The following is a 14,229-nucleotide window of genomic DNA, read 5'->3' as shown; positions in this document are numbered from 1 at the left end:
GCAGCCTGGTCCAACGCTTGACCACTCTTTCAGTAAGGAAATGTCTCCTCATATCCAATCTAAACCTCCCCTGACACAACTTGAAGCCATTTCCTCTTGTCCTATTTGGGAAGCCCTGGCAGGGGCATCACGTCGAGGGCCGGCACGTGGACATTCCCGCCCCAGCGCCGGTGCGGGGCCTGGGAGATGTTGCATTTCCCTGGAACGTCTCCCCCCCGTACGGTTCGGGCGCCTCAAGCATCTGCCACCTGACGAGCTTCCACCAGGAGCCAGACCCTTTCAGTGAGCGTTTCCATCTCCTACCTTCGCATCACCTTTCCTCGTGCACCCGTTTAGGTCCGCGGCTCCTCGGCCGTTTCCTCACACCCTGACGCAGCCAGCCTTTTACGGTGGCGATCGCTTTTACACATACCGGCTAGTGCCGAAATTCACCCACAGCGGGAACAATCTTCTGCAGAGGAGGAATATTTATCTGTATTTGCTAATAATAAGAAATAACGTTCACAAACGCCTTTTCTCTCTACCTCGGCACGTCCCTGAAGACCTAGGGTGCAGATGGACCAAGGGCTGAACCGCTTGCAGCACGCAGATGGCCAGCGTGCGAGGGCAAGGCTTGTATAAACTGCTCTAGATCCTGCTGAGACTGAGCTGTGTCCAGGGTGGAGCGTCAAACGCTCCTGTTCACGTTTTCTTTTTCTAAGCAGCCCTCCTTCAGAGCCCACCAGCCACCTTGCCGTCCGCCCGATGAGCCAGGCACGAGGTAGCCAGCCCTCGGTTTTCAAGCCGGACAACTCACAAGCGGTTCCACGGTGACTCCATGGCAGCAGGGCTGTGCTGGAGCAGAATGCTGGGTAGCGTGAAGCTGGAAAGACGCTACTCCTGCTATTCTGATTTCTCATGTCTGATTTCTCATTTCTGCGCTATCCCCAGACCTCCCGTTCCTCCAGCCGATGCACTGGATGTGGGAGATGTCGTGTGGCTCCCAGGCAGTCTGTGGGATCGAGAAGAGTGGCCAGCCCTGGATCAGGCCCTTCCCGGTGACTGCCATAAAACCTGGAGACCGGCTTGCTTCCTTCGAGATACGTCCGATAAGGTATTGTTCCCAGCAAGTCTACCACACCGCATCTAGGTATCAAATAAAGCATAGTTTATTTGGCATAGACCGAAATGAACTGCAACAGAACTTCACGTAGAACAAAGCCTATTACACAAACTGGAACGAGTGCAGTTAGAGTCTCGGTTACAATCTAATGACTAAACAAGGTAAAAAAGTACATTTCAGAAAGTCTCCCAGTCTTGTCCTTTTCATTCAGAGACATAGCGGCTCACTGATGCATTGTACCTTTCATCTTGTAACGAGATGTCTTCACAATTAGAGTCGTATTTTTCAGTTACAATGAATTTGGTTAGGAAATCAAGAGAGACTAATCTACAGGCTGCTCTTCAAATACCGTTTGGACTTCAAAGAGCACTGGGAGCCTGGTTTAAGGCTTTCAAGTTGAATACATGAACCTTGTGCATCAAGTAACTTAATACTTTGATATCCGTCAAAAGAGTAATGGAGGGGGGAAGCAAGCTTTTGCTTTATAAACTCCAAAACCACACACAGTAGGCTTTCTCAACCCTGGTTGAAATGTCATAAAAACACACAAAGATACAGAAAATACCAGACTAACTTAAACAGTCTAACAAATACCAAGTATACTAGTCAGAGTCACCGAGACTGGAGCTATGAACCATGCAAATCTGTGGTGCTATACTCCGCTAAGAGTAACGAGTGAGGTTTTACACCAGGAAACAGTATCTTGCAGATCATGCCAGAAATGCCGCTGTCTATAAAACCAGACCAGACCAAGTATTTCAGAATATGCCATTAGAAATGTTTTAACAGCTAAAAAAGGAGGTTTGATTAAATGAGGGCTTTCCTAGATTCATCTTTTATGATTCAGCAAATCACCAGTCATTCATGTCATTCAAAGAAAAATACTTTGTTCATTACTTTTGCATGACAGTGTCATGACCTTATAGTTATTTACTCCAGTTACTCCCCATAAATATTCGTATTTTATTTACAGATTTCTCTAGTCTTTTAGAGACCTTAAGTGTTTTCAAAGATGAAGCCAAAATTCCCTTCTGCAGTGAATGAGGCAAATTAAGTGAAAGCGTTTGCTCTACAACATCTACGCCCGGTGCTTCACTTTGTCTTCATTTTTGTTTTAAAGTCTTTGCCAACTAGGAGTTACACCATCTGAGGGTTAATCACCAATCACCGTTACCTATGGAGAAGTAATTTCAGTTCTAGAGAACTCAATTTCTTTAAAACACAAAAATTACCTGTCCTTCCTTTAACACTGCCGATCCAATTACAGCTGATGTGAACCGATTTTTATCTGTACACTTACTTTCTATTAAGATTTGATACAGTTTCAGAACTGAAAAGCTTGACTGAAGTATCAAGTCAATAACAAGAATTAGTTTTGAATGACAATGCTAAGTGGATAAAATGCTAAATTACGTGCAAGTCTATTCTTCCTTCCAGACCTTCAGAACAACATAAAACTCCAGCTGTACCTAGTAAGGAACAGACATTACCGAGTCATCACGTGTGCCGAGTTAATTCTGTCAATGTTAAATTATGAATCGCGTAGCCTGATGCCTAAGCAGACAACCCAGCGCCCCATTCCTCAGGTTGCGAGTTAAAGTTAAAAACCACTCCGGCTCCGCTGCGTCAGCAGAGCCGTCAGACAGGCCCAGCCGTTGTCATGCACTTACCTTTACTGCTTTATTAAAATGACGCGTGAAGCTTCTAACCTGTCTTTCCTAGGGTAGCAGATCACAGAAATCAAAGAGGCAGCAGTACGCTGTGGGATTTAATTTAAAACCCCCTCAATTCAAACGCTTATGAACTGCTACTCTATCTGCCTACGGACTGTGTTTACTGACATCAAAGCTAGCAGGTTAACGTGAGGTAGTAAAACCAGATGCTATCCTGTAGTCAGTCTATATTTCTATTTAATGGTACCTCAAGAATTGCAATTAATGAGGAAGACAAAAGGAACCGATGTGACTTTTTAATGGTGAAATAAAGGGAGAAAGAAAAATGCAGGTGACAAAATAGGGAAAGGGAAAAAGTGATCGAAAGCTTTAATATAGAGTACTGGTTCTTATCATGTTTATTTATACTACACGGCTGGGGAAATAACCGTTTCCAAAGGACTGTCTGACTGACAACAACGGGATGGCTGTACAAACAAAAAAGCTCGGAAGTTCAGTTATCGCTATAGGCTCCCCTCTGGAATAGTATAAATAAACTATACGTCGTGGGCAGTTTGATACATGATACTTTCATTCATTAAGGATGATGACCGGGTACAATTTCCATTTCACGTCACAAGGCTTATCCCTAATTTATGAAAATAAAGCATATATATTTTGTACATTTTTATATATATATAAATATATATATATAAAAAAAATACACACTGCCGGTAAACTTAACACACATGCGCACATGTGCGCGCACGCACACACACACGTATATTGTACACACCCACCCAGTAGCAACATGTCTGATATCAATATTGTATTTTGTGTACACACACCCTACATCTAGTAGCAAATAAGAAAATCCCTTTTATGGCAATTCTGCAGGCAAAAAAAAAAAAAAAAATCAATACAAAATACTTTGTTGTACAAAACTGCATTTTTACAAGATCAACTGACATACTGTAATATACCCCTCAACAATGCACTACATCCCTACAAGAAAAAAGAATACTCAGATCTTTATACAACTGTAAAAAAAAATCGTAAGCTGCTCTGCAACCTTCCTTTGCTAAAAGTTAGATACATTACACCATTCTAGCAGCAGATTAATAAATAAGGATTAAATAGACTATTATACAAAGCCATACTGAATGGCAGATTTAAAACCAAAAAGCTTTGCAGATACTTTCACTTCCTACACAAATCTTTTTTATGAAGAACAAGACTCAGTATAAAACAGGGAAACAGCCAGCACTCTATCTATATCTACAGAATATAAGGAAAATTCCAAGGGAAGTAAAATATTTAACAGTTTATGGCACCTTTACTGCAAAACATTTTTTTAAAGGCTGTTTCCCTGCAACTAATGAATAAAGGGCTATTTATCTCATAGCTTTTATTAAGCAAACTCCGTATAACCAACCACACAGTGGCAAGAGACAGAACCAGCTGTTCCCAGCTGCAAAAATGTATTGATTTCCACCCTAAACCAACATCATTTAGGTGTCAAGAAAAGAAACAGTAAGTCACAGTCCCACTCGTGCCGAGTTTCTTAATGCTTCTTCGTTCCTCGTGTGGCAAATTCGCTCTGTTATTTGCGTTGGGTTACTGTTGCTTAGTAACTATTTTCGTGTCCAGCCAAGATGTAGAGATTGCTGTGTGCAGTCGGATTTTCTGTTGGCCTGCTTTCCAACACTACCACTCTGCAAATCAAACACAAACAGAATCCAAAATGGTTAGTGGCAAGATACGAAGCAAGCGGTGTAACTACCAAGGAGGAACAAACTTGTTGCTCACAGGTTTCTACAGATTGGAGGGATACAGGTTCCCCTGAATATCTTGGGTATTTTACTCTTTAAATCAGTTACCTCATTTTCCAGCACCAGTTCTGATGAAAACACTAGCAGTGGAATATACGAGGAACAGAGGACTAGAATCATAGAATTGTTTAGGTTGGAAAAGACCTTTAAGATCATCCAGTCCAACCATTAACCTAATATTACCAAGTCCACCACTAAACCATGTCCACTTCAGAGGAGATATGTGAGAGAGATTGTCTTCATTTCCTCTTTTGTTTATCTCCTACGGATACAAGAAGAGATGTTAACCTGGACTGCAAACTGGTGGCTTTCGCTAGTATTTTGTTGACATTGTTGAATTTTTCTTAGGAATTAGAAGATCAGACTTGTTTGTAAGGAAATCTTAAATTGGTGAAGGACTTTGAGAGGACGAATGATGCTAATGGACGTAGGCGGGCTAACGTGCAGCTTCTTGAACCAGAATCTGCTGCTCTCAACCACGGGCACATGCAACGTGTTACAAAGCTCTTCCAAATTGGCATCCTCCACCTTGAAATAAGCTGTGTCCTCTGCTTCTGTTAGGAAGTTATCTCGGAGCCAGAGTGTTGTGAGGAGACGCAACTCTCCTATCATCTGCAGCCCAAATATGTTTATACCTCCCAAATCTTGGGATAAGCATCAGCCACTAGCCTAAACAGTTCTCCCTTCTAAATATTTATCAGCCGATGGGTTCATAGGGAACACTCGACCCCATCTCAGCCTTTGTCCTGCTGGATCATGTTCCTGTAGGCTCCTGTCCTGTCTCTCCCTGTCTTGGCACGTTGGCCGCTGTCTTCTACACATCCGTCCCGTGCTGAACCTCAACAATCATCTCAGCGGCTGATATGGTTGGGCCTTTGACATCCCCTCTCCCTTCCAACTGCTTAGCTCCTGCATTTCTCTGCACCAGGTCCTAGAACAATATCCTGTCATTTTTAAGATTCAACTTCTCTCTGCTTTTTCTTTTCTACCTGTGTATCAAATAAGCCAAATGTGCCACTTGAACTCTGAGTTAGGTTTCTCAAAGGGAGCCTGTCTCAGGGTTAGCACTGCACACACTCCCCTCCCGTGTCACATTCGTGAAAGAGTTTTCAAATGAAGTCTCACTCTTAACAGCCTCTGTCCCTGATGTTCACTTCAGTTCCTAAGTGATCCAAGCCAACAAGGTGCTGCCACATCTCATTCACTTGAATGGTTGAAAAGACCCCAGCTCCATTTGTACAAAGATGGAAAAATACAAACCAAAGGATTTGGCCATTCAATGAGATCAGAATGGAAGAAAACGGCTTCTCTGCAAAACTGCATGCAGCAGAAGGACTTCAACGTTATCTCCAACCCCCGAAAGTGCTTTGTACTGCGTTGTTGTTCAGATATGCACGTCTTCTGTAAAAGTGCAAGCTGAACCAGATGCGACGCTGCTTCCCATCCCTGTGTGTGTTTAGGGATGCTCCTGTGTTCACCAAGCCAAACGCAGAAGTATGAGCCGTTTAAAGGTACCAATCCAGTATGCAAGAAAGATTCACTGACGGTGGCACAGCACATACCTGGACTAATGTGTATGCATCTGTACTGCAGTGGACCTTAGCAAAAGCTCATTCTTGCAGTAAAATGCCCCCTGCTCTGCTGGGAGTAACAGGGAAGGAAATTACCATTCCCTGTCTGCACAAGGGGGATAACAGGCAGAAGAGGTAGAGTATGCGTTGTCAGAAGTTGCACTGTGCTGATATTTTTGAGATCTGAGAGTCAGCAGTGGCAAGGATCCTCAATTCCAACAGCAGCGGCCAAGTACAGTGGATCCTCAGTGACTCAGGTGCAAAGCAAAGACTTCAGCTGTTTCTTGTATAGGCTACCCCTCCTCTTCAAGAGAGCTAGCGCGCTCTCACTCTCTTTCTGGACTGGGGATCCAAGAACGTAAGGACACGAAATTATGGATTATTTACAGAAAGCGAGTCAAGAGCCAGGCTTCCCAAAGGCCAAATGAGGGAGCAGAAGATCAGGGATTAGAACTGATTTCTTGACTCATTACTATCTACTTCTACATTTAGCACTCTGGCTACCTGAGAAACCACAAGTACACGTGTCCAGATCCAGAGACTGGGGCAGCTTCCGCTAAGGTTTCAAACCTGGAGGCAGCCGCACCTCTTCCCAGCCTCTGGAGCCGAAAGGAATCATCTGGATGTTACGGGTAACACGTGAATTTAGACCACCATGCATTAAAACCTGTACGCGATCTAGTTTGCTCTGCTATTTTCAGATCTCAAGGTCCAGAGCAGCAAAGATTATTTTTAAGTAACTAGCTGCCAAGATAATTCACCGGCTCACCAGGAAAATCCAAGCCAGAAGCAGGCTTTTCCAGCAGTGCACTGGGCACCCTGCTTACCGCATGCCGAAGGCGGCTTTCATCTCTCCCTGCGGCTTATCTCCTCACGCTGTATTTCTATACGCTGGTGTTTGTGTTCACACTTCTATCTCTGCAGTGGAAAGTGGGGGAGGTCACAGAGGCTCTCGGTAATAATTTTGGACGCAGATGCAATCACTAATTAAACTTTTGGCCACTGCAGGCAGAAACAGTGTTACTGCCTCCCCCAGGACTGCCTACAGATAGGTCTGTGGTGGGCTGGAAGCCAGTTTGAGCTGGAAGCTAAAAAGCTGGTTTAAATAAAAGGTTTATGCTTCTTCAAGGTGATTACCTGTCTGATCCCAGTAAGCGGAAAACCCTGGTTTCATCTGATATCTCTTGAGTAACCTGTAGAAAAACAGAGACATTTAGGTCCATTTCAGTGGCAAAATGAAATTTATTGGTCTGAGTTGGAAGGGGAAAAAAAAAAAAGAAGATCAGTCTTTTCAAAAATTCAAATACAATTTAGCACAAATTCCAGGACTGAATCACATAAATTGATGCTAAGCAAAAAAGTTTTAATTTTCATAAAATACAACTTATTTTAAATAATTTTTGTATTGTAGACTGTTACCAGATGACTTGGTGGCACAGATGGATTATGTTGATCAAATCTTTGTCAGCAGAGGCTGAGTAGCTTTCCCTGCATTTTCACAGAGGATGCCATCAAAAAGGACAGTGTTCTTTCCGAAAAAAGGACACTTTTTTTAAAGTGACAGTTTAAAAAAAAAAAAAAAAGGGTGTGTCTTTTTTTTTTTTTTAAAGGGGTGCTGCCAACTCGAGCTTTTCGTCCAAGATCCAAGAAACCCAAAAATGCTGCTTACACCAGAGCTGGCTAAAGCACGTGTGTGAGCTTTAGCAAAAGCAACACATGCAGGCAAATCAGAGAAAGCAACCAGCAAGCTGAAGCAACGACAACTTGGAGCACAAGCATTATCACTAGGGAAGCTGCTAGAGAGGCCAAAGGATCAAGTGGTAAATAAGGAACAGGAAGAAATTAAACCTGGAGAGAGTAGGAGATTACTTACTTCATCTGACTTAAAGCTTTTGCCCTGCATGCCGTGTTTCCAGAAGGCCAGCACACTGTCTTGAAGGCACACTGCAAAGGAGAAACACAAAATCAGACCCGAGCATGGGTTATCTGAACCAGAGAAACCCGGGTTTCGCACCAGCAGTGATAATGGGAAGCGTGTGGAAAAAGGACGTGGTGAGACATGGACTCCTGATAAAAGAACCAAACTCCAAAATCACTGTAGAAAAACTGGATTGAAATGACTATTTGGATCCGAGACGCACATTACTTTTTAAAGTGCAATTCAAAACAAACCACTCAGACATTCCCTGTTTGCCAGGACAAGATAGGCATCTCTGGTTTTTGCCTTTCTCCCTTTCACTTCTATTCTCTGGATCTTTGTTTTCCTAATGATTCTGGAGAAAGCACCAGGAAGTATATAAACATGCTGCCAACCAAAACACTGTGGAGTGCTGGAAATTACAGATCATTTGAGTTATTGTATTTACTTCAAAATAGATGTATGAAAAATGGGAGGAGTCTTCCATTCAGGGCCAAAGACAAAACACAGAAAGCTACCAGCTTGGAATGATTTAATTACCACACTGTTCAGAATAATGGATGAAGAGTCTGGTGGTGTTTAAGTGGTGTTACAGAAACATATTTTACACCTTGTTTTATTTTCCTAAATTTCCTACTTGTTTTCCTTTACTATTCCTTCGAGTCCCATTTTGTATCTGCTCAGTATTAGCCATGTCCTAAATACACAGAACAAAGACATTCAGCAGAATCCTAAGAGCAATGTTTGTCACAACAGCCTTAGACTAATCTTTACCTGCTACTCCCCACGCCACCCAGCAATTGGAGAATGAAGAGTGGTTTAACACCCTGAATTCCTAAGAGACCACTTGGAGTGTAAAGAACGACTGACATTACTCAATGTCAGCTGGTAAGTATGAGACTTCGGGACAAATGCTTCTGTCTATGAATTCCGTCAGAGTTCAAGGAAAAGGCAACCGTCGAGTCACGTTACGCATGCATCAGCAGGAGATATTGTGCGATACAAGTACAGCAGTTAATCAGAACATGTCAGAATTTAGGGAAGAATCACAGGCTTGATTAAGACTATCGTCCTTCAGGACAGGTCTGACATCTCTAAATAGAGATGCTGTATGGAAGAATGTGCACTACTTTACCAACTGCTGTCGAAATACAAAACACCTATGTCAGGAATCTTCTTCTGAAGAGGAGATGCCTGAGGAACCCAGAAATGCAAGTTGTACAGAGCTGCTAACAAAACCCAAGTTGTGTCTTCACTGATTTTGGTTCCAGAAAGTTCAGTTTCCAAGATACAGAATTATTAAACTTATGTTAATCACGTACTCCTGAGAGCTTCTTACAGCAGAAATACTTGCTTGACAATTATAATTCAAGTTTTAGAACCAAGGCTGCTGTCCTCTAGCAGTCTGAAGACAGCAGCCTGTCCTCTAAGAATTAGACTCAAATACTATTACCCTGTTAAAAAATGGCTGTGCTATCACCTTAAATAAAATCTTAGCTTTTAGAAGACTAACACCAATTTATGTATTACTAAAACATTTTCTCCTCCCCAAAGGTTTTGCTCAGTGCTATGGAAATGACCAGAAAGTAGTCATCCTTTTTGTCAACCAAATCATGATACATCTTACTTATAAACCAGAAATGACACCAGATGGAAACGCGCAGATTTGACACACTATCTGGCAGCTGCCTTACTTTCTTCAGCACGTCAGTGGAGACGAAGAGACAGCTTACAATATCCTGACACATGCAATTTTTAGTGTCAGGCCCCACTGGGCACACTGGACCAGTCTAGATTATTATAAACCCTTCAACACTCATCCCTCTTAAGTTTTTAGTCCTTGAGAGACAATAGAGAAGCAAATCACTTACCCACTGACTCAATGCAGAAATCAAAGCTCAGCTCGGAGGCCAATTTCTTGCTCGACTTCAATTTCCCTTGTAAATTCACAATCTTCACAAATTCTCAAGAAAAACAGAAAAACAAGTATTAAAACCCACTGCTTAAAAGGATTACTGACATCTTTAAGTATGAAATACTAATTTCATCTTTCAGGCACAAAAAAATGCCCAAGCCTAACATCTACAGTATTTGCCTAAAATTAGTCCAAGAGCATCCTTCTCTCAAAATAAATACAGAAAACCTTCTTATACACTTTGTATGTTTTTAGACTCTAACAACAGCCTTCCTGCAAATAACAAACAGTGCAGAAATGTGAATTCAACATAAAGGTTGGAAATTTAGGCAGACTAAGTCATTGCAAAGTTCCCATTGAGGCACTGACCTCTGATGCACAAGAGTTATGGTTATAATTACTGTGTACGATGGCCTGTTAGCTATTTGTCCTGCTAGCGTATGCAACAGGCAAATGTCACTTTTCCCAAGTAAATTTTGAAAATTTCTGATTGGCATATATTTGAAATCTGATCTGTAATGCTGCATTACATATCATTTTGAAAAGAAACAAGAATGATGCACACATGAAGAGGGAAAATGGAATCACAAGAGTCAAAATGAAAAACCGCTTATCTGAACTGTATCTGTTAGGAAATATCACAACACAAATTAGTAATGAAGGGAGAAAAAATAACTTGTGGTAAAGTTAAAATCAACAACTGTGGCAAAACAAGTTTTGCATGAGGTGTAGTAAGTTGCCCCACAGAGACATGTTACTTACTGTCCAGGCAGACTAGGACAGTGTCTCTTTCCAGCTGCGTTACGTGAATGGCATCTAACTGCTGATTGCCTTGTGAAAAAGAAAACAGATTATTTTGTGTCACATCGTAAGACTGATCTCAGCCTCCCCTCCCCTCAACCTCTCACCAACTGCTACAGCCTTTTCAGTATGCTACGAACCTTTTGCAATCTACAATATTTGTTACTCTCTCAATTTTTTTTAAGGTTATATGATCCCAGAATGTTCTGGGAGGAGTACAGGGCCTAAGGACAAACTCATCAGTTCAAAGCATGTATTTAATATGAAAGCACTACTTATTATTGGCATAAAATACATTTTATGTCACAGTTCAGCCCAGCAAGTCAGCTTCCTTCATGAAGAGGCGTGATAACAAACAGAAAGGAATCATCAAGGGAATTTTCGGTCCTAAAAAAAAAAATGTTCTTTTCCAATAAATCTACATCTGGAGAGATTATTGTACTGATATTAAGCTAGATTTAATAGTTTTTCTATTTTTTCTTAATGAAGTTCTTGGTACAGCTGCTAAAAAGCAGTATTTAAATGTAAAAAAGTATATCCAACAGAGCCGGCAGAGAAAAGCATCTGCAAGATATCAACTAGCTTTTGATGATAAACCAAAATCTTCTACTTATTAATAGCCAGCTGAAGATGACAAGCCTCCCCCAAGGGCTGGAAGCCAGATAAGAATGCATTTATGTGAGTCTTTACACAGGAAAGAAGGGGAAAATACCAGGAAAAAGTATGCAACCACAGATGAGAATCCAATCAGCAGGGTCTGCATTACTATTTAAAGAAATTTATGAAATAAAAGTTGTGTCTAAAAATGAAGTCTTTTAAGAAAGACAGTTTATACTGATAGTTGGCAGGTCATCACAAGAAGAACCTGGGATCAGCTGCAATATGCTTTAGGTAGAGAAGCTGCATCGTTTTGCCTAGCCTAAAGGGTTTCCAAATGACTTGTGAGGAAGGGACATCCAACAGTTACCAGACAATAAAATGGCTGCAAGACGAGCCAGCAGTCTTACCTGCACCAATTTCTGTAAACCACGAAGAAGCAGAGTTCAAGTTGATTGTCTCAAACTGAACTACCTGATTTGGTTCAGTACCCTTACTGATAGCTACGCAGACCATCGGGTACTCCTGCTCTGGTATCACTAGCATTTCAAACACATTCAAAGGGCTTGGCAAAGGAAAATCAAAGTGCTGCAAAAAAATATAATAAAGCATTTGTACAGTTTCCTTTTACCTTGAAATAAGAAGCCTAAAACAACATGCACAAAGTATAAAAGATACAGAAGAATTTTTCACTGCTACTAAGAGGGTTTTTTTAAGACAGCATGAGCTGTGAGCAAGATTATGTTGCGCAGAGGTATAGGCTAGTCTGTTATTGCTAGTACTGGGCTTGATCCAACACTTGACTGACTTCAGTCACAAGATTTTCTTAGTCAAAATGTGTCAAGCCAGATTTTCAAGTGCTCAGAACCCACAAATGGAACTAGCCTGGGATGTACTTTCCATTACAAATTCTGGAAAGGTTATTTCAATAAATGTATAACGATTAAATGTTCTAAAATGAAATACTTACCTTTATTAACATGAATTTCTGCATTGGCTCATACCACTGTAGTAGAACAATTCCAGACTGCAATGCACCACACAGGTATTTATGTCCTGTGTATGGATTTCGTACTATATAAAATAAACAAAAAAAAACATGAAAAAAAAAACCCAACCCAAAATGTTTTGAGACCAGGAAGTTCAATGCCTACTTGAAAAAAACCCCTGCAGCTATCTTTACAAATAATTTAAAAAATAGTATCAGTTTCACACTGATAATGGCCTTCTGGCTTGCCATTCAAATACCCACAATGATTAATATTGTGCTACATTCTAGACAATTTCAATTATACTTATAATTAATAACCACTAGCATTCTTTGAGCCCCAGTAAAGAGGCCACATGCTGAGTGGCCAGAAAAGCCCTAAAACCTTCTTCCTGGGGCTGTGCGAGCAGGGGGAGTGCAAGGTCCAGGTCAAGTTGTGATTTAAATTAAAAAAATTCCCAAGCAGTGAAGATACCCCATAACTCCTTGCTGCGCTTTGACAGCTCATGCAATAATACGATGAAGGTTTGGGGTCTGGTTTTTTAAACTTGGCTGGGTACAAGACCAGCCTGACTTCAGGAATCATTTGTAACTACGCCTACTGTAGCCACTTTATATGAGCTAAATAGGATATCCAAGTTTGAAATGAGGTACTTTATACTCTGCTTAAGCATTTTTAAGAGTGAAAAGGTACAATTTCACACAGCACCAGGGCCAGTTTTCAAAAGGACGTGTATTCTATAGAAAGCCCAAGCCTTTTTGAAAGTCAGCGAAGCCAAAGACAAATCTATAACTCCACAAGCTTTAACTCTTTTCTGGGCACTTAGAACTTGAGCGATGGCTCCCCAGGCTGACGTAACTTTTATTCACATCCAGCCTTTTCTTTGTGGAAAATACTCTTTTCAAGTTAGCATCGCTAAAAGATTGATCTAGGTCAAAGCTTGAGCCAAACTGACACAGCAGAAAGGGTATTTGTGCGTGTGCAACAAGTCTGGGATCCTGTCACAAGCGTTACACCCGCGGGCACTCTGCAGCTCACAGTAACTAGCTGGCTCGGGCAGCAGCCCGAAGCCAGTGATCCCAAATATTGACTTATTCACCGAGAGCTTCAGCAGCTCTCAAGGAGACTGTGCAACACCCGTCAGCTGCGCGCTGCTGGCATTCTCCAGGGCTTCCCTTTGGATCTTGCTCCAGACAGCCACGTTTCTAGGTTAAGAGCTGATATGAAAAATGCTTTTCCACCGAAGAGCATAAAGACCCGCGCGTTAATTAAAAGGAAAGCTACGCACCAGTTAGGCACAGCATTAAGAAATAAGGTAGCCATACTGTCTTCTGAACAATGAACTAACTATAAGTTTATTAAAAAGAAATGAGTTTAAGACATGCCGTGCCTAACGACAAAGGCCAGGAAAAAAAATTGCAAAACTGAGAGCCTACTCACCTATACAGCATTTGTGGCATCCTTTTGTATCGGGGATCTTTGTTGTTAAGGCAAACTTCCTGGAATAACAATTATGAAAAAAAAGGCATCAATAAGAGATGCCAAAGGCCCTTCATGCTACCAATTCAACAGCACAAATGGTATTTATGGGAATTTTCACTTGTTAATAATTGTTCGTAAGTGAAAGATTTGTACCTTGGTAATATTTTGTCAGGAAACCTATGGGTTTGAATATGAGCAGCTAATCCTGTTTTTTTGGCTTGTTCAAACAAAGCTATTAAATTATGGGAGTAGAGCTGGAATGTTTTCCCTGTAAGAGAGAAAAGCACAATTGATATCGCACCCACGCCTCCAGCAGAGAACTGCACGTTTTAGAAAAATGTATGTATAGAAAATTACCTTCTAGAGAAAC

At 41.4% G+C, this 14,229-nt stretch overlaps 1 protein-coding gene across 1 annotated transcript in view; it reads right to left on the bottom strand.

Annotated features, from left to right (window-relative positions):
* Positions 1-4,381: 4,381 nt before the first annotated feature.
* Positions 4,382-14,229, bottom strand: part of MAP4K5 (mitogen-activated protein kinase kinase kinase kinase 5) — a 70,097-nt gene continuing 60,249 nt past the window's right edge. The window contains exons 23-32 of the mRNA XM_075711993.1: positions 14,217-14,219; positions 14,013-14,127; positions 13,818-13,876; positions 12,359-12,462; positions 11,799-11,976; positions 10,753-10,821; positions 9,947-10,039; positions 8,031-8,101; positions 7,295-7,350; positions 4,382-4,469 (exon numbers count right to left, since the gene is read on the bottom strand). Coding sequence (XP_075568108.1) covers positions 4,382-4,469; positions 7,295-7,350; positions 8,031-8,101; positions 9,947-10,039; positions 10,753-10,821; positions 11,799-11,976; positions 12,359-12,462; positions 13,818-13,876; positions 14,013-14,127; positions 14,217-14,219 — 836 coding nt within the window. The remainder of the gene's footprint in view (positions 4,470-7,294; positions 7,351-8,030; positions 8,102-9,946; positions 10,040-10,752; positions 10,822-11,798; positions 11,977-12,358; positions 12,463-13,817; positions 13,877-14,012; positions 14,128-14,216; positions 14,220-14,229) is intronic.

This window comes from Pelecanus crispus, chromosome 6 (assembly GCF_030463565.1).
Source record: "Pelecanus crispus isolate bPelCri1 chromosome 6, bPelCri1.pri, whole genome shotgun sequence".
Taxonomy (NCBI): domain Eukaryota; kingdom Metazoa; phylum Chordata; class Aves; order Pelecaniformes; family Pelecanidae; genus Pelecanus; species Pelecanus crispus.
The sequence above is the reverse complement of the archived record's forward strand: the minus strand, read 5'-3'. Positions and strand labels throughout refer to the sequence as shown.